This window comes from Rhincodon typus, chromosome 32, assembly GCF_021869965.1.
Source record: "Rhincodon typus isolate 14 chromosome 32, sRhiTyp1.1, whole genome shotgun sequence".
Taxonomy (NCBI): Eukaryota; Metazoa; Chordata; class Chondrichthyes; order Orectolobiformes; family Rhincodontidae; genus Rhincodon; species Rhincodon typus.
Window position 1 is genome coordinate 29,365,580 of NC_063363.1, and position 20,154 is coordinate 29,385,733.

At 38.5% G+C, this 20,154-nt stretch overlaps 1 protein-coding gene across 4 annotated transcripts; it reads left to right on the top strand.

Annotated features, from left to right (window-relative positions):
- The first annotated feature begins 1,807 nt into the window (after window positions 1-1,807).
- tmem218 (transmembrane protein 218) lies at window positions 1,808-18,938 on the top strand. 4 transcript variants are annotated; one of them, XM_048615689.1, is made up of 4 exons: window positions 1,808-1,861; window positions 6,575-6,695; window positions 8,632-8,737; window positions 18,050-18,938. In XM_048615689.1, the coding sequence occupies exons 2-4, from the start codon at window positions 6,586-6,588 to the stop codon at window positions 18,179-18,181; spliced, it is 348 nt and encodes a 115-aa protein (XP_048471646.1). In that variant the 5' UTR covers window positions 1,808-1,861; window positions 6,575-6,585; the 3' UTR covers window positions 18,182-18,938. The 4 variants fall into 4 exon arrangements, with proteins under 4 accessions (XP_048471646.1, XP_048471647.1, XP_048471645.1 ...); XM_048615690.1 differs by having other exon boundaries at window positions 1,833-1,879; XM_048615688.1 differs by having other exon boundaries at window positions 1,835-1,936.
- The last annotated feature ends 1,216 nt before the right edge of the window (window positions 18,939-20,154 follow it).

The following is a 20,154-nucleotide window of genomic DNA, read 5'->3' on the forward strand; positions in this document are numbered from 1 at the left end:
AGATGTGTCTGCAAGAAGTGGATTTCTGCTGAGAGGAAGTTAGTCAGCCCTCTCATCATCTCTCTGAAGATGTTGTGAAGAAGTGTCACTGAATCTGAAACGTTAACTATGCTTTCTCTCCACAGATGCTGTCAGACCTGCCGGGTTTTTTTTTAGCAATTTCTGAATTTGTCCCTTGTTAATTTCTTGTTAATTCTCTTCCTGATTCCCTGACTCTTTGTAGTTTATGACATTCCCCTGGCTTCACACAGGACTTTGCCAGTCACTGAATTTACATATGGAGTTACTCTTTTTCTGTAGCAGTTATTTATTTTAAACGTTGGTATTAAGTAAAACATGTATATAATATTTTGGGATTCTGACCTGTCATCATAATATTAGCTGACTCTCTATATTAACTGTTTGTATATTAAGTCTGTATATCAAGTCTCTATATAATAACTCACTGTATATTAACTCTTTACATTAGATAACTGTAAATTGAGGTCTTTTCCATTGATTGTCCATATATAAAATCTGGATATTAGATCCTTCTGTATATTAACTCACTGTATATCGACTCTGTACAAAAACTGTATATTACAGCACTGTACATTAACCGTGTGTTATGTCACGGTACATTAACTCCATATTAGATCATCCTGTATATTAACTATGCATATTAATATAGATATGAACTCTGTATATTAGATCCCTGTTTATTAATAAAGTATATTAGACAACAGCATTTAACACTGTACATAAGGTTGTTCTGTGTATCAACTCTCTGTAAATTAAGTCTTTATATTAAGTCCCTGTATATTAACTCTGGATATTAGATCACTCTATACATTAACTGCATATTAAATCAGTGAGAGATCACCATCAATAGATCACTGCATATTTACTTTTTGTATATTAAGATTCTATTTTAGATCACTGCACACTAATTTTCTGTACATTAATTCTATACTGTTTAGATGACTGTATATTAATTCTGTGTAACTCTAAATAAGATGATTATACATTAATGCTGTATATTAACTATATGTTAGATCACTGTATATTACCTATCTTTATATTAATTCTGTATATTAGATGACTATATATTCACTCTTATATTTACTATTTTAGATGACTACATATTAACTGTATATTAGCTCTCTATATTTAGATTACTACATTCATTCTCTGCACATTAATTCCCTATATTAGATCATTGTATATTTACTATATGTTGATTTACTGTTTATAAACTCTATATTCACTGCAAGTTAGATGACTATTAGCTGGCTGTATATTAACTCTCTATATCAGATCATAGTATGAACTCTTCGTATATTAACTATACCAGATTGTGACAGCAACTATCTTAATTATATCAGATCTCTATATTGGCTTTATATTAACTCTTTACAATAAATCACTATCAACTGTCTGTAAATTAACTCCTTATATCAGATCATTCTAATAATTCTGGTATATTAACTCTATATCAGGTCACCATATTCATGGTCTGTACAGTAACTATATCAGATCATTTTATTGACTGTATTTAACTTTCTAAATCAGATCACTATATTAACTCTGTATATGAACTCTCAAATTACTTCATTAACTCTCTGTATATTAATTTTCTATATTAGATCACAAGATGAACTCTGTAGATTAATTCTATATTAGATCACTATGTTAAATCTGTATTCTCTCTCTTGTTGCACTCAGACGTATACAGTTACCAGGGCATTTTAACCTAAATGTATCGCAGCCTCCTATTGGTTGAGGTACTATCTGGGCCAATAGGCGCGGTGGATGTTGCGAGGTGCTGCTGCTGCGAGTTGCTAGGCTCGAATATGTAGGTCTGAGATTCATCGTCATTCGGGTAGAGTATTGGGTATCGGTAAATGGCAGATTAATGTTAATATTGGAGCTGGTCTTTTCAGACCAGAAACCGCACGTATGGAGCTAGCCATTTTTTGAAAGAGTTTGGGTCGAGGTGAAGAGATGGGTGTTATATATTCTCTAGTTGGATCAGACAATAGCCCAGCAGGTAGAGAGGGGTGTTGGAAGGTTTCCCAGAGGGATTGCACTCTTTAGAGAGGGGGAAGACGTGTTTGGTGATGGAATCAAAATGGCAAAGCACTCTTGGAAGGCAGCGTGCCCTGCATACTTTACGCGCGCACATCTGCGAAGCAGCCCATATTTAATAAGCTTTAACATCATAACTCTTCTGTAAGTTGGCTGTGCACTTCCATAAAAAAAAGTTTGTTCTGCTGGAAGGTGTGCACTAGAGGTTCTTATATAGAGGTGAGGAGGCAGTCAACAAAATACGCAGTAACAATAGGACATTTCCAGGGTCATGCTTATTTAATAAATAAGCATCTCCGATGCTGTGGGATGGTCCTTGTCTCCATCAGAACAGATTCAGCAATTGAGAAACTGGGCGTAAGAAATTTGGGAGTTTTTCGCATGAAGCGGAGTGCGAAGACTTCTTAGTACTGGTGAACATGTAATTCATATCTGGAGAAACAACTTTTGAGACAAAGAAGTACTGGAAGCAGAGGGAAAGGAAGACTATCTGAAGTATAGTAAATGAAAAATAACATCCGGACTAGAAGCGGAGTAACAAACAGCACTGACACCGCAATTTGTCTTGGACGGGTGAAGGAGCTTGTAAAAACCGAAAGAACTGCGGACGCTGTAAATCCGGAACAAAAACAAAGTTGCTGGAAAAGCTCAGCAGATCTGGCAGCATCTGTGAAGGAAAAAACAGAGTTGACGTTTCCGGTCCGGTGACCCTTTCTCAGAACAGGAGCTTGTAATTGATCCTAAAGAGGATGAGACAAAGAAAACTCAAAATATCCGACAATCGGAGATGAAAGAGAAGGAATTTTCTGAGGGAGAATGGGGATAGCTTTTAGTTGGAAGAAGTGTGTGGTGTTAAAAGTTTCTTTTTCCAAAAAAAGAACGTGTATCTAACCATGATTGACATTAGACTCCACAAGGTGTAGTTGCAAGGAACAGCAAAAGAGCCAGAAAAGAAATTTAAACCAAGTCTCAGAACTGAGAAGGCATCAGAATCTGGAATCAAAATATACTTAGATAAATCTAGTCAAAGGTGTAACAGAAGAAGAAAGGTCAGGAACAATTAAAGATTTTAAATCAACATAAATTAAGTAATTACATTTCAATGTCACCTGGAATATTTTAAAAGAATGCAGCAGGAAAACATACATTAAAAATGTGCGGAAGATGATGCTTGGTGTCTTAAACTGTGAAAAGGAAAGAAAATGTCCATTTCACCTGAAAACTAAAAAATCAGTCTTAGCTGCAGAAAGTTAGAATGTCATCAAAAAAGTAGGTAGCTGTCATTTTGATTATTAAAAGGGGTGGGAATACTCTGAAAGAAGTGGGAAAACCCAGTAAGTAGTACAGAGATGTAGTATTACAAAGAAATGGATTTTAAAAACCAGTCATTTATTACAGAAGAGTGAATAATACAATTTAAAGTCTTAATAAGTAATTAATACATTATTATAGGAATAGCAGTAAAAAGACTGGGATGTAAAAGAAAATACTGTAACATTGCTGTGATGGGGAGTTCAGCAAGGTCCATTTAATTTAAAACTGCATTGGTGAATGCAAGTTTAAAGAACAGAATTATAGAATATTGAACTAACACCGATTTAAAATTTATCTACATTAATAAGATTAATCAGTACCTTGAGGGGAAAAAAATAGATAAAGATGTAAAAATATTTCCAGCTATTCAAAGGCTGAGAAGGAGCATGCAGAACACAAGACTAAATTTCATTGGAGATGACAGTTCTTAAGATACAGGATTGCTTCAAAATCAAACATTAAATGCAGAAGTAGCTCACAGTCACACCGTTGCAGAAGGTGAGGAGATTGTATACGCAAGGGCCTTTAGAAAATATAACTGAAGCATTAGAGAGGAAGTTGGTGATCCCAACAATCTGGGATTCAAAGAAGAGAGATAACAAGGTGTAGAGCTGGATGAACACAGCAAGCCGAGCAGGAAGGCTGACGTTTCGGGCCTGGACCCTTCTTCTGAATAGAGAGATATTTCTTCAAAGCTTATTGTTTTGCCCTCAGCATACCATTCACAAGAATAGTATTGCAAAGGGGAGCAACCCTTATTTATAATATATGAGAAGAGAGTGATGATTAGTTGGCAAGTGAACTCTGATTTTTTTTTAAAGTCCTGTGTTTTGATACGTTTAGCTTCCAGCACACGCATGCATTGCCTTGAGCCCAACTGATAAATCTTAAATTGGCTGTCAGCATAATTCTTAGCACACTTGATTATTTAGCAGTAGTTCAATTGCTGAATCACATTTAATGTTGGACACAGTGTTTTGAGTTTTGCAAGCTAGAGTGATTGAATATAGTCAATATCTTGCCAGTTCTGAACATCCAAAGGGTCTTGCGGTTTGACATAATGACTAATCCTTGGGCCTACATACAGCCTACATACCATAGTCTTTGCAGACAAAAAACATGTACACACATTATGCCCGTTTCATCTTAATAGGTGACAAGTATTCTTTGGTTCATTGGTCAAGGCTTTGCCGAACAATCAAAGTCAACCTTCTCGGTCAGAATTTAAAAAAGCTTAGTAGTTATTGAACATTGTTTAACGGGTGCATTCTGCATGGCAACGTCTCTACCAATCAGAGTTCACATGGTGTAGTGGAATAACTGTCAGAAGCATAGAAATCTACAAATTACAATACACTAAAATGGACAGAAGAAAGTTGAAAATGTGTAAATTGTTCACAACCAAGAAACTTCACTTTCAGCCAGCAAACATATCACATCTTCAGCTTTCTTAGGAGAGTCGAAGGAGTTTCACTACCTCCCAGAGAACAACTGATCCAGAAACAAACAGTTGTCAACCAGCTGATCTTGGGGAAACTTTCACTGGGCTCCCTAGATGTGGTGGAACCTACAGTGTATTGATAAATGTAATATAGTTTTACACATTGTGTAATGGAGTTTACCATGAAAAACAAAAATTTGGAATGGGAGATGTTGGATAAGGTAATGGTTCTAAAGAGGTTAATGTTTTTGTTACATTGGTTCCACCCATTCGACTGATGTTACGTACAATTTGTGGGTGGAGATGAGACCTACGCAAGCTCTCAGAGAGAGCAGATGTATCTGTCCTTAAGATCCCAGTAATATTCTTGACCAATTTTTACTTATTGCTATCATGCAGTAAGCCTACTTGTTATCCAAGAACAGTGCCGTCTAAGTAGATATTCTGTGGTAGTCTATCCACTACCACTGATCACTAGATAGGCCCGTGATAAAGCACAGATAACAACCTCAAACAAGCCACATACAGATAGTGGTGTCAAAGACCACAAGGTCCAGGAGTGGTCATCTGGGAGAGTATCAGAGATGGTAGTGGGCTGTGCTCCCATAGTGTAGGAAAATCAGCTTGGGTGTGTAATGGACAGTCAATTCATTACCACTTTCTACACACAGTGTTTATTTCTTACGATGAGAGGATAGCTGGATCTGGATACACATACTTGTTCAAGTGTTGGAGAAGGTAAAAAATAATGTAGGTATAGTAAGATCGAGACTAAATGCAGAGAGGAAGAATTAAAAGGGAAATATGATCTGTCTTGACAATTTGAAAATTCTTGCTAAGTCTTAGCCTTTCTGGTTGGTAAATCTTTACCATTGTTTACAGACTCATGGACTGAAAAATTACTTCAAAATGCATCAGTCACTTCTGCATGATGTTATGGAAAGCAATTCATAATTTATCTTGTCCCTTGATGGGCTGAGGTTACCAAATAGTTATTTTGAACATTGCTTCAATTCTTCCAAATACAGCTCTTCAAATGCTTCACAGGTTTGGGACATGCTTTGGATCTTGTAACCTGCTAATGGCAGTGAATGGGGTGGAATAGAGGGTCAATCCAGATGTGATGCATTTTTTTATTGCCTTGAAAAGGACACACATTTTAAAAAATATATGGAACATTAATTTCTAAAGATTACTGCCCAAGGCCTGAATCTGTTAAAGTGCTAGTGCTTTCAAAGTTGCTGTTCTCCATATCTGATGTCCTCTCTATGCAGCAGTGTACAGCTGAATATTTCTCCTTTGATTTGTAAGGAGTGAGATTTATTCTCTAAAAGAAAATTATAACCAAGTTCCTTCCTGTCAGTGTGATGAGGTAATATTCTAGGTCGATTTCCTTCCAGGGCAACATGTTTGCTTGGACCATCCGGGATAAAGACAGATTGTGTTGTGGAGTCTAGACAGGTTTTCCCCTTCAAGAAGATCAGAGATTGAGGGGAGATTCCTGAATCATTTTGCACACTACTCAATATCTAAGCTTGTGTGCTCCAGCTACATTAGCCAATAAATGATGTGTAGCATAAAGAAGCTTAAGGGAGTAAAATAATTAATTCAGAGTGTGATTGGAAAATATCTATAAGTGAACTGAAAAGAATCACATGCATAACAATGATGGTGAGGCTGTACTCCAATCATTTATCTACGAATGTTTTCAAGTTCTTTCAGGGACTAACACTGTCTTATTCTTACTTACAGTAACCGCCACAATGGCTGGTGTTGTAATGGGAGTAGGGGCAGGAGTTTTTATTCTGGCTGTTGTATGGGTTTTATCATTGCTGATATGCATGCTGCTGTCTCGTTCAGGAGGTGTGATCAGGTGAGGCCCTTATTTGTTGTTTCAGTCTACTATTTAAATGTAAAATTGAGTACATTTGAGATTCTGTCTCTGTTTTAATATTACACCTTTATTATTTTGGAGATTAGCATGAAATCAATATAATTGCATCAGGCTTTGCCCAGCCTCTGGTTGTCTCCATTTATGTGCCTGACTACAGTTTTTTTCATCAAAAACTAAAGCCATAATACAAACACTGAGTTTTGTATAGTTTTTAGACCAAACTGTTTATATTCTAAAGGTGGATTTATGCAAAGGCCATGTTAATTTTTACAGAAAGAAAGTTATCCCTTAAAACAATAATAAACCTGCAACAGATGTGACTTTTAGTTGGCAGCCTGATTTGAAAAGTCCCGTCAGTGGTTATCAAACTATATATCAATGGATCCACTATTTTAGATGTTATCTTTTATTTTCTTTGCTTTTATCTTCTGCTTTTATTTCCTAATCTGTGTTTCTTTATTCACTTATGTATTCACTATTATTCACTATGTATCTATATTCACTTATTCTCTCAGTTATGGTTGTCTCTTTCCTCTTCATTTGGCTTTTACACCTCTACTTGTATATTACTACAAAGAACGTGTCAGGACTGCTGCATAGGTAACACAAACACAGTGAGGATGAATGGATCAAATCATTGATTAAGGAGCATAGAGAGTGGGAATGAATATGTCAGGTTACATCAAGGAGAACAGAGAGCTAGAAAGAAATAGATAATGGAGCAATGAGCACAGATAGAGGAAGGGAATGGTTCATGGCAGCGTTGTCCAGTGGAAGTTGCTAATTAGTTACAGGTATGGGAATGGCATCAGATTTTTGGCTCCTTGAAATAATCTTAGTAGAAAATGTAGAAACCAAAGTAGGCTATTTAGCCATTCCACCGTTCTGAGATTTTGGCTAATCTACACCAAGACTCCATAAAATCGCCTTTATCCATATCCCTTTATTCTTTGATTAACAAGAATCTTCTCAGTCAGGGTTTTAGAATTAATATTTTATCTAGCATCAATTGCCATTTATGAAAGAGGTTTCAAGCATCTGCCACCCTTTGATGTAGAAGTGTTTCTTAATTTCACTCCTTAAAAATCTGGTTATTTTTAGATTATGCTATCTACTGACAAAAATAGTTTCTCCATAACTAAAACACTTTAATAGACTTGAACAATATATGTAGATTTGCTTCTCCTTTCAATTACTAAACAAATACCTACTGTTCAGTAGTCAAGAAGAAAATCACTCAGTGATCAAAAACATGCATTGACTAATTTTCATTATACTATTTGATGAAGGTATGCGTGAAGGTATCAAGGGTACATGTGTCTACCATGCAAATTGTGTTGAGATTACATCCCCAAGGATGGTGTCCATTCCTCATATATATTTGCAAATAAAATGCAATTAATTCCATCTGTATTTCCAGTTAATTGCATGTTGCTAATGATTAATGGTTTGAATAACTCAGTCACTGATTTTAAAAAAACTCAAAGAACAGTTTAGGATTGAGTTACTTAAGAAGGAGCACAGCAAGAGCAGAATGGTCAAGTCAGGGTTGTGGAAAGAACATGTGTAGCAGAACTGAGATTGGGCTGTTCACACAGTTTCAGTGAGGGTGTACCTAGTTAATGGAGTGCAGAGAGCAAACCAGAGAAACATCTGAAAAGCAAAAGTTTTGTTAAACGTGAAAAATTGAAGAAGGAAAGCTTGATCTGATCAACATAAACTACAATTGACTAACTGGAGCCAGTGTAACATCAATGTGGTACCAGTTTTCTTTGATTTAAATTGATCTTCAGCTCATCAATTTTGGTGCTCTGATCCCTTCATTGGGCCCCTTGGTTGATAGCCAGCACAATAAAGTATCATCCGTTGCATACTACAGATTCATTGGGACTATCTTCTGTGTTATTTTATCCAGCTGGCTTTCGATTATATTGGTTTTCTTCCTTGCATTGATGATCACCTTGATCCTCATCTTCTTTCCCCGAGCCAAAGAAACACCCGAGTCAGTGACTGAAGATGTGGTAAGAACAGAGTTTATATTTGTTGCTTTAAATTGCCTTTCATAACCTGTCTGTGAGCTTTTATTAAAAACAATGAACCGTGTGCAGGCAACAGATCCTGATCAACCCTCAGGCAGTCCCCTTTTTCACACATGCAGTGCACAACATATTGATTTCAGTGAAGGATGAAGTACTGTACTTGCAGCATAAATCCAGCCAAAACTCCCAAAAGAACAAGTCAAAGGTTTAAACTAAAAGCAAACTTAAACCCCAGCAGTAAATGATTCCCTTCCCTATATCACTCCCTCGCTGTATCCATGTAATTACAGTGAGAGCTTCTGGGCTCCTACATGTTCCTCTGGTCATAGCATCAAAGCTCACTTATTGACGTCGCTTGAGTTGCTGTGACCTGTACTCTTCAACTTATAAATTATGTCAGCATATTAGAGTCACAGATTAGGATCAGAATTTTATTGTAAACCGATCTCTTACCTTTGTGTAATCTTGATCTTCCCTGATGTTTTTCCTTTTTTGAAATTGAGAAATCCAGATCAAAACCTATGCTGCAGGAAAAAAAAGCCAAGAAAGTAAAAGAGAGGAAGAGGCTGTTTAAGAAGTTGTGGTTAGGTGATAACGCACATTCCTTTTAAAAGTATTTAGAATGTAGGAAGATGGATAGGTGCTGATCGATATGAATTTCCAGAGTTTAAAATTCTGCACAGGAATAAGTTACAGAAGGATCGAATACCATAAATCTTGATTTCATTGTAAGTGAGGCCTGGAATGGCAGAAGAACAACAACAATGGGTGGAATCTTTAAGGGGTCTGAGCAATGTGGCATATAGCGAATAGTGTGGCAAAATTGTGTAGCAATGCCTATCTCGATGTTTGGAGCAATTCAAGCCATGATTCATGTTTTTCACAAATCACATGGCAAGATTCTGACTAGGTAATTGCAAGATGGCAGTTGATGGGGAGTAGCACTTGTTAAATGCCTTGTTAACAGCACAGCTGACCGCATTGATTTTCAGCCTCCCATCTTCTCAAATTTGCCAATCTAGCTAAATGTTGAGAAAACCCAACAAGGAAACCAGAGTAGGCACCTGGAAGATTTAGTTCATTGCTTGCTGTGAATAACCTCATGACATCTGCCATGTGCCAGCCTCTAAGAACCCTCATGGCACATCTCCGATCCACTTACAGGATGCTTCTGCATTTCAGTACTGTACCTTGGGATGCTCTGGCAACCATCTTTTTAATTCACTTGGGGGATGTGGACGTTACTGGCTGGCCAGCATTTATTGCCCATTCGCGTTGCCCTTGAGAAGGTGGTGGTGAGCTGCCTTCTTGAATCGCTGCAGTTCATGTGTGAAAATTGATCCACGATGCCGTTTCCGAGGGAATTCCAGAGTTTTGACTCAGTGACAGTAAGTCAGGAGGGTGAAAGGTTTGGAGGGGAACTAGCAAGGGATGGTGTTCCCTTATATCTGCTGCCCTTGACCTTCTAGATGGAAGTGGTTGTGGGTTTGGAAGGTGCTGTCAACAGATCTTTGGTGAATTTTTGCAGTGCATCTTGTAGATAGTACACACTACTGCTACTCAGCATCGGTGGTGGAGGGAGTGGATGCTTATGGATGTGATGCCAATCAAGAGGTTACTTTGTCCTAGATGGTGTCAAGCTTCTTGACTGTTGTTGGATCTGTACCCATCAGGCATATGGGGAACATTCCATCACATTCCTGACTTGCGCTTTGTAAATGGTGAACAGGCTTTGGGGAGTCAGGAAACAAGTTACTCACCAGAGAATTCCTAGCCTCTGACCTTCTCTTATAATCACTGTATTTATATGGTGAGTACAGTTGAGTTTCTGGTCAATGGTACCCCTGAGGATGTTGATAATGGGGGATTCAGTGATGGTAACATTGAATGTCATGGGACGCTAATTAGATTGTCTCTTATTGGAGATGGCCACTGCCTGGCATTTGTGTGATGTGAATGTTATTTGCCACTTGTTAACCCAAGCCTGGATATTGTCCAGATATTGTTGCATTTGATGAATATGGACTGTTTCAGTATTTGAGAAGTCACGAATCGTGCTGAACATAGTGCAATTATCAGCAAACATCCTCACTTCTGACCTTATGATGGAGGGAAGGTCATTGATGAAGCAGCTGAAGATAGTTGGGCCTAAAACTCCTGCAAAGATGTTCTGGAGCAGAGACGACTGATCTCCAGCAACCACAATTATCTTCCTATGTACCAGGAATGACTAGTGGAAAGTTTGCTCCCAGATTCCCATTCATTCTAGTTTTGCTAGGACTCCTTGATGCTACACTTGGTTGAATGCAGCCATGATGTCAAAGCCTGTCACTCTTGCCTAAGTTGTAATGCTGCTGCAAAGACCCAATGGATTTAGTGTCACATATCTAGTTCAAACATTGGACCAGGCTTGTTTTTTTGGGCTGTTCACCTACACAATGGATGCTCACGGCATCCCTACCTTCCACTGGCTTGCTTTGAACCCTCAGCCAGAGAAGCCAGGGTTATTATTACTGCTGTCTTCTCACACCGTTTAGCACAGACACAAGGCCAGCGAGCTTGTCATAGTTTGTCAGCATTCTCAGTCATATCAAGGGAGATAGCCTTCACTGAGCTTATACCAGAACAGTAAGTCAACGGCAGCCTCAAATACTGTCCAGGACTTATTCAGTGTGTTTTCAGTCTGAATTCTGTCCGTATAAAGGGTGAGGAGCCAGATGACAAACAGCCCACCACCTGCCTTGATTCTTTCTGTCCCATTCTGATCTGTTTTCCTCATGGAATGAGAGAGGTTGGTATTACAGAAGATGAAAGTGCGTGGCACAGCTTTTACTGTGGGTGCAGGTGGGTGGTGTTCTGAATAACTGAGTAGGCAGCACAGAGGACATGCAGGGTCAGTGGTGTTGGAGTTGAGATGGGTGAAAGCAAGTGAGGGAAGAGGTTGAAGACAGTACTGCAAGTCATAGAGCATAAGCCTTGGTGGGAAGTGGGTACAGCAGCAGAAATAGTGAGATTATGGAGAGAAGATGGTGGCACTTATGCTGGCAGAGAGGAGCAGGTCTTTGACCTTCTTGCTGTATTGCTGGGCATACCTTGAGATTGTGGTGAGATGGTGATGAGCAATGGCCACAGAAGCAAGCTACAAGAAGGAGAGGCTGGTATGAAAGAAAGCCTCACCTATCAGGTGAGAAATTTTTGCTCTTAACTGATTTTAAGTGTGTAAGAGAGATATCATTAACATCACCTGGAAAAGGAAACATTGTCTGAGTTTTGAATGGACTTAAGGTTTATGGTCAGTGGCTTTCAAAATTTTCTCTGGGGCACCTCCTAAAAATATTGACATTTCCAAGGACCCACATGCCTCCAAAACTAAATTAGTTAAGACCATGTCAGCTGCCAAAAAGAAAATAATAAATACTGAAAACATCTTTAATAAGTGTACAGTAACAGGACATTCATACCTCTAAATCCACAAAAAACCTGAAATCCGACGATGTGACAATGATTATCTTGCAATCCTAGTAAAAGGATTTCTGTTTGAAAATGTGATTATAAATAATTAACACAGCACTTTCCAAACTCTTCTAGTTGGAAATTAATGTGACTCTGGAGACCAATAAAAATAACAGTAACATACAGCTTATAATTATTAAAGTTTGCATATTATAGTTCAACATATAATCATGATAAGTATGTTTTAAAATGCTCAAATTTCCTGTTATTACTTAGATTATAGTCAAGCTCTCTATATTCTCCTGTGATAGAAGACCAGGAAAGGTCCCTTCCTGACCCATAATAGTTGCAAATTGCTGCGCTACAGATGGCGGCTGTTAACCAAGGCCAGTCACCAGAAGCAGCTCTGCAGCTTTTGCCCTGCATAGTAGAAACATGGGACTGGTAGCTTCTTATTCAGGGTTTGCAGCCTCCACAAGATGTTCATGAAGCTACACTACCCAGTTTCTAGGTGCATCTGTCTCTGCTGTGCATAGAGAGAGGAGGCAGGTACGTGTGGGGTGGGCTGCAGTGTGGGCTTTAGTATAGTTTTGGAGGAGGAGTTTGTAATCCCATCCACTGTTTCTACATCTCCAAAAGAGGCTCACATCCCACAATTTGAGGAGCATTGAACTTATATAGAAATATCCCTCAAAAATATGAATTTGGCAAGGATGAGGAGTTGCACCTGAGGTCAGAATAGAGAAGAATTTCAACTATAAAAATGAATAAGAGGGCAAGAGATGGTAGTTTTGAGACTTTCAAAGATTTGAAAGGGTCACAATTTCCATTAATCCATTGCAAAACTCAAAAGTGATCAGAATCTAATGGTATAGCAAATGCACTGAATGAGAAATGAGGTCTGTGCCTTGTGTGTGTAGTTTGAAAGAAGCTGAAAAATGAAGGGTAGAATCAACGCAAAGTATTGTGTTTAATGATGAGTAGATAAGATTGTTAATGTGGACTGGGAACGTGATAGTCTGGAAGAATCCCTGGGCTGATGCATAGTCTGAGAAATGAGTCAACAATTGTACCACAGATCCTGAGGGCTTTTTCAGAGGAAGCTGAAGCAGTCGACTTTAAAAATACTTGTTGGACCATGATTGAAAGCATAGGAGATGCAAAGGAATTTCTTAAAATGTTTATGTACCAGAGGTATGTAACACGAGAATAATTTCGCTTATGGTTTGTTTGTAGCAAATACCATCAAAGTAATCATGTTTGAGGAGCTTTCATTACAACAATAACTTTATATTCAGCATCATAATGTAGTAATTAAAAACAAACAAAAGCAGCTTCCCAGGGAGAGAGGACTTTCTGTCCATCTGTTATCTGACTCTATTTCTCCTTCTCTCTCCATTATTCTGTACAAATTATATACACCATATATATTTCCCATTTGTTTGGCAGAACTGCTTTTTGCTTCATGAATTTCTGCCATACAGTATACATTGATTCTGGAGCACTCTGAGCCAATCTTAGTTACACTGCAAAGTAGAATTAAGAGCCCAGATAGTAACTGAGAACAGCAGTATCCATGTTTTCAAGTGATGATAGTGACTTTAACTTTTCTGTCCATTCCATAGTCACTGCATTCAGCAGTATTCACTTCTGTTTCCACACATCACCAGCAGTATCACAGCCTCAGAAGGGACTTAGAAAACCACCATCTCGCATGCTTCTGATGGTCTCTTAATGTAAAGATATACAAAAGCACCTGGGATTGCCTGTAGCCATTTTTCTAGAATGGCTGAACGTACTGGTTTGGCATGTTGCAAGCTCGTCTTTGGTATTTATAACAGTGTTGGGTACAGCGTATTGTAGAAAAATACACAATATTTTAATAATGAAAGCCCAAAAAATGCAAATAATTTCACCTCATCAGTTTACTGACTGACTGGAACACCATCTCCAGCTGATCAGATGAGAGAATTCATAAACCTGGACATTAAAGCAGAACTGTGTTGCCATGTGCTTCAGCTAACTTTCACCTATGATCAAATAGTAGCAGTACCGTGGTACCAATTAGCAGGGCACAGGGCAAGACCTCTGCTCACGAGCCAATGAGCTATTAATATTACATAGCCCAAGCTCTCTGTACTGCTCACAGTACCAGGCACCACTAATTGGCTCATTAAAGAATGAGGTGTGTTAAACGAGCACCTGTCTAGTCCACAGGAGATTAGTTCTGCTGCTGAGGTGGAGTTTATTTTTCCTCAATATCGTCTTAGAGTACCGAGCTCCTTGTATTGCTTCACAAGAGCACAGAGGCAAAACCACCTGCAGGGGCTATGATTAGCATTCGTTAGCATTCTTTCTCTGCCGTTCTCTCTCTGCCTTTTCTGCTGTCAAAACTAATTAATATTTTAGACCACACGTAAAGTTGCAGATTTGCATGCTAACATTATCTGGGAATTCTAAGTGTTCAGCAGAATAGAATTGCAAAAAAAAACATGAATTTTCTTTTTTGGAGAGTCACATGTAAATGTTTATGTTGTCCTGTCATCTCAATCTTGATCAAAATAATGTAGGCATTGGGACATGGATGATTCCATTTAAGATTCTGTCTAGTTTAGTTAATTTATGTCACACGGGTCAACTTGCAGCATAGCAATGGTGATGCCACCGGATTTTGTTACAGTATGTTTGTTTATAAAAAGCCCAACCACCCAGTTGATCTCATCGTTCTAGAACACAAATGCTTTGAGCCCTTCCATTTTAATATCCTGGCCTCAACCACCAAGCTGGAAAGCCTTTCCCAGTTGTTGCTCAAACTCAAAGTTATCTGCAGGTTCTGTTAGTACTACCTTGCACATGAGGCATTATGGTGGGTGAGTGGACAAAAAGATGGTCGATAAAGTGGGGAAATGTGACACTCTTGGTTGGGAAGAACAGAAAAATTGGTTATATTTTAAATGTTGAGAAACTATTTAATATTGATATTCAGAGAAATTTAGCTGCCTTTGCACAAAAAACATATATTTAACATTCAGGTACAGTAAACATTTAGGAAAGCAAATAGTGTGTCGGCCACTGTTAGAAGACAGCAGGAGTACAAGAATAAGGGAGTGATTGTATGGGGCAAGGTCAGATACTGCCTGAAGTACACTTTACAGTATTTGTCTTTGTGCCTAAGCGAGGATATACTTACCAAAAGAGTGCAACAAGTATTGACTAGATTGATTCCTGGAAAGAGAAGAGGAGAGAGATTGAATAGAATGGGCCAACATTCTGTGGAGTTTAATGGTATCATGAAACATAGAATACTTTGAGAGTTGCTGTAGTCCCACAAGACTCTTCTCGTGTTAGAGAGAGACAGCTGATGGGGAGTTTAACCCGAGGGTCACCAGAAGGGGTGAGTTTGAGAGGATGGGTTGTTCATGATGACCTCAACTGGTATGTGAATTAAACCCCTGCTGTTTGGTGTCACTTTACATTATAAAGCATCCATCAGGCCAAAGATTTTGAAGGGGTTTTCCCCCTGCTTGGTAATGATAGAATATGGAAATGGGTCTGGAAGGTGAACCTATTGATCAGCAGAAAAGACTTGAAGCCCTGTTAGTTGGATGATTTTTGAGAAATCATTGCATCCTGGAACCCTTTTATGAAGCAAAGGAGCCCAGCAATGTACATGCCAGAGCTTCCAAATATATAAAAGGGTGAGTGGCTTCCTTATTCTCCCCCACCTCCATAATCCAAAATAACAACAAAGCAACATAACAAATCACATCAAATAGTTTAAATTGTCTTTGGTCAGACACACACACCATGTATGTTTAGGATTTGTTTTAATTTTGCAGCTACTCTCAATGAAGTTAGTCCAGTTTTTGAAGTTATCATTATTCAAAATAACAACTGCAGAATGAGAAAGGAAAACTTATAGCCTAGTTGTTGTTCTATTTTCTGAGGTTGATTTGATATGTTTGGACCAAGATTTTATCTGTGTTCTTCATTGTAGTGTCTACCTGTTTGCTAGGATTACCTCTGGTTTTGAAAAAAAGCCAAAATGCTTTGTTGTTGCAACTTGGATTTGTGGATACAATGCCCATCAGAAAATGTATCTTCCACACCGTCACCATGTCTGACTGTTTCAATATTCCTTAGATTTGATGTACAATTAAGAAGTTCTGGTTTTTTGAAATTTAATTAAATAATTTGTCAACAAAGTGCTGATTTAATATGTATCTAGACCCAGCCATTAATTTCATTATATCAAAATGAGAGCATCACTTAAAGTGCCCGGTCATCTTATCCTCCCTGTAGCTGATTTCCATAATTGGTTCCACTTGTTGGAAGTGTTGTGTTCGTCTTCCCCAGGTGCCAGGAATTTTCAGAAAGTCTCCAATTTTCTTTCAACCTTTGAAAATGCACATATTGAGATGCTATTCCACAGGCAGCGCTTATCCTCTGCCGTTACATGGGCCTACACATTTGGCCTTGTCCAGCTTGTTGATCATGAACGGCATCACAGCTGATCAGAATCCTTTCTTTACGTGCCACATTCAAATTTGGACAGTCCTCAACGGACATTGCCAGATAACAATCAGAACCCAGGATGATTTTCCCTGTCTTGCTCAGGATACTGTCGCTCACCTTCTCTTCTACAGCATTGCTGACCTGGTAGTAAGATGGGTTGATTCTATGCAACCCATATGGGTAGAGTCCAGGTTCAGAGCTAGTGAGTCATTGCACACCAAGCTGTTGATTTGCTCAGTAACATGGTAACACGTGTGTTCTTCACCACAGTTAGCAAAGAATATTGACAGTAAAAGTCATCCTGAGAACCTCTTGGTAATTGGTTACAGAATATCATTGGTATAATATAGGGAACTCATTTTTGCACTTTACCCAGTCACAAAGACAGATTATTGGCTGGAGAGAGCAGGGCCTAATGATGCCTTCTGTTTCGTTACCTACTGTCCGTGCAGTGTAGCTGCATTTGACAAGCTAAAGCTTCAGACATGTCAAATCCGATTTCTTTCGTGTCAAAACTATTGTCTTTTTTCTGGAAAATTAGTGAAATATATATAATCTCTTTGTGTGTACAAGTTATTTGTTTTCTGTGTTTTTTTAAAGCCTCTATTCAATTCAAGTGGCTTGTAATCTGTTTTTCTCAAAAGTTTCTGTTTACAATGGTCCGACCTTGGAAATAAAACATTGTACCAGAAACAATCCATAATTTTGGCGTGCTGTCAAGAGAAATTTCACAACGTTATTCCACAATATTACGATGGAATGTTGCAGATTCCTAATTAAATAACCCAGGTTATTTTAATAAAAACCAAAAGAACTGCGGATGCTGTAAATCAGGAATAAAAACAGAAATTGCTGGAAAAGTTCAGCAGGTCTGGCAGCATCTGTGAAGAAAAAATGAAGAAGAACTGAGGAAGGGTCACCGGACCCGAAACGTTAACTCTGATTTTTTTCTTCACAGATACTGCCAGACCTACTGAGCTTTTCCAGCAACTTCTGTTTTTGTTGTAAGCCAGGTTATTTTAATTGTTTTCCTTTTATCACTAACTAGTGTTCACTCCTTTATGGGTTAAAATTACCTCCGGAACTAACTTCTCCCTGGTTAATGCTATTAAGGACAGGGGTGATCACCCGATGGCAGCCAGAAGTAAGGGCATTATTTTTATCTCCGGATCATCGAGGTTATTTCCACTGGCTCTTTGCACTTGTTTGTGGTCAAGCTGAAGTTTTAAATCTGGAAGCAGATTCCTACACTTTTCTCCCTCATAAAAGTAAGCAAAGATGGGACCAGGTCTGACCCATATGATGCCTCTTTTGTTTCTCTTTCAGATTTATGACAGTTTCTTCATTGGCCGCTATTGTCTGTTGTGTATACTAATTGTGACGCTCCTGACAGGCTTGATTCTACTCTTTCCCCATTATATTGTGGAGCACGTGGAAGCGAAGTTCCTTCGGAACTGAGAAGTGATCTGGAACCCCTGTATTTTATATCTGTATGTGTTAAAGCAATAGCTACTTGTTAAAACATTCTTAAAGGTGTGTTTTTGTGAAAGAAGCATGAGGTGTAACTGTTGTAATATTTGGGAGGGAATGGTCAACCTGTAATAACATAGGAATGAGTTAAACTTTCCACTTTAAAAGAAAAATCCCATGAATCACTGATTGCATTTATTTTCCTGGGATCTGGGAAAGGAGTCAAAACTAACCTTCCTTTTATCAATTCATGGAATGTGAGTGTCGCTGGTTGAGCCAGCATTTATTTCCCATCCTAATTGCTCGGGTGAAAGTGTTGGTAAGCTGATTTTTTTGAATAGCCGCAGTCCTTGATGAAGCAGCAGTTTGGAGAGAGACTGGAGCATCAATATACAGAAAGTAATTCTCAAAATCATAGAAATTAACAATACTGAATAAGGCGCATCAGCCTTGTGTCAGTGAGTTGGGGAACGATACAACAATTCAGTTTTACCATCACCCTGTAGGTCAGCAGACTGTTGCTACCAGTGCATGAAGAGCAGATCACTTGGAGAAAAAGGCTACCATTACTGAGCAGTCTGTGGTTTAGCAGAGAGAAGGAGAGACCACTGAGAAAAGGAGAATAATTCTCCATTTAAGCAAGGGGTGAGGAAGGATATTATTAAGGTGGAGAGGGTTCAAAAGAGATTTACCAGGAGGTTGCTGAATACGGAAGGTTTGAGTTATAAAGAAAGGCTGGATAGGCTGGGGCTTTTTTTTCATTGAGGCATAGGAGGTTGAGAGGCGACTTTACAGAGGTTTATAATAATGAAGGGTACAGACAGGGTTAATGGTAGGTGTATTTTCTCTAGGGAAGGAGATTTCAAGACCAGGGGGCACATTTTAAAATGAGACGAGAGAGATTTAAAAATAACAAGAAAATTTGTTTACATAGAGGGTCGTTCACATGTGGAATGAACTTCCTGAGGAAGTGGTGTATGTGGGTACAGTTACACCGTTTAAAAAGCATTTGGATAAGTACATGAATAAGGAAGGTTTGGAGGGATATGGGCCAGGAGCAGGCAGGTGGGACTCATTTAGTTTGGGGTTATGTTCGGCATGGACTGGTTGGACTGAAGGGTCTGTTTTTGTGCTGTATGACTCTGTGAGGGATTCCTTCATTGTCAGTTTATGGAAAATCCAGATTCCAAATATGCATCTCAAATAAAGGGTGAGTTATTGCTTACAAATAGCAGAACCTGTGAGACACCATGTCCAGACATTGTTTCAGCCTGAGTTCTCACAGTCAGATCTCATTCTCCTTGGAGACCTCACCAGTGAATCTTCAATAAGATTGAGTACTATATGCAGTCGTGGGCTCCACTCAGGATCCAAGATATTGAGGCATTAGAAATTCACTAAGATGCTGCCAACCAATTGAAAAACAAATAAGAAGTGAGACGGAAAAAATAAGAATTAATCTTGTTAGCCCAAATGAGAATTTATGATGTTGGAGGCGGAATGTGGCAGAAGTGTTTAAAGTTATAACGGACCAACAATTACCAATGGATCAAGCAGATTTTGTATTTATATTATGCAATTGGTTTTTTTTATATTTCGGAAACTTTTATTTTGTACCTAATTTCTTTTGAATAAAAATCTTGCTCTGTAAATACAGTTTTTTTTTAAAAGTCCAAATGCTGGAGAATACAGGCATGGTTATATATTCTACTGCCTTTTAATTAATAAAATAAAACTTTGTGTTAAGATTCCAGCCTGAGACTCTTGACTTAAATAGATGATCCTTAGGATAATCTCAACTCCAGTCATCTCTCTCTAATGAGAGGGCAGGGGTATAGTTCTCTGGGACTGTGGTGCTATTATCTTTACCTAGTATTTCATTGTGAGGAGAGACATGCTCCTTTTCGTAGCGCCATTGCTCCTGAACTAATATTCTTGATGAAAGAATCTGGAGCCTGGTG

Bases quoted from the DNA above. Each gene is read 5' to 3' on its own strand.
- tmem218 (XM_048615689.1), top strand. From the start codon at position 6,586: ATGGCTGGTGTTGTAATGGGAGTAGGGGCAGGAGTTTTTATTCTGGCT. The intron at 6,696-8,631 runs GTGAGGCCCTTA...TATTTTATCCAG, and splicing joins CGTTCAGGAGGTGTGATCAG to CTGGCTTTCGATTATATTGG. The intron at 8,738-18,049 runs GTAAGAACAGAG...TTTCTCTTTCAG, and splicing joins AGTCAGTGACTGAAGATGTG to ATTTATGACAGTTTCTTCAT.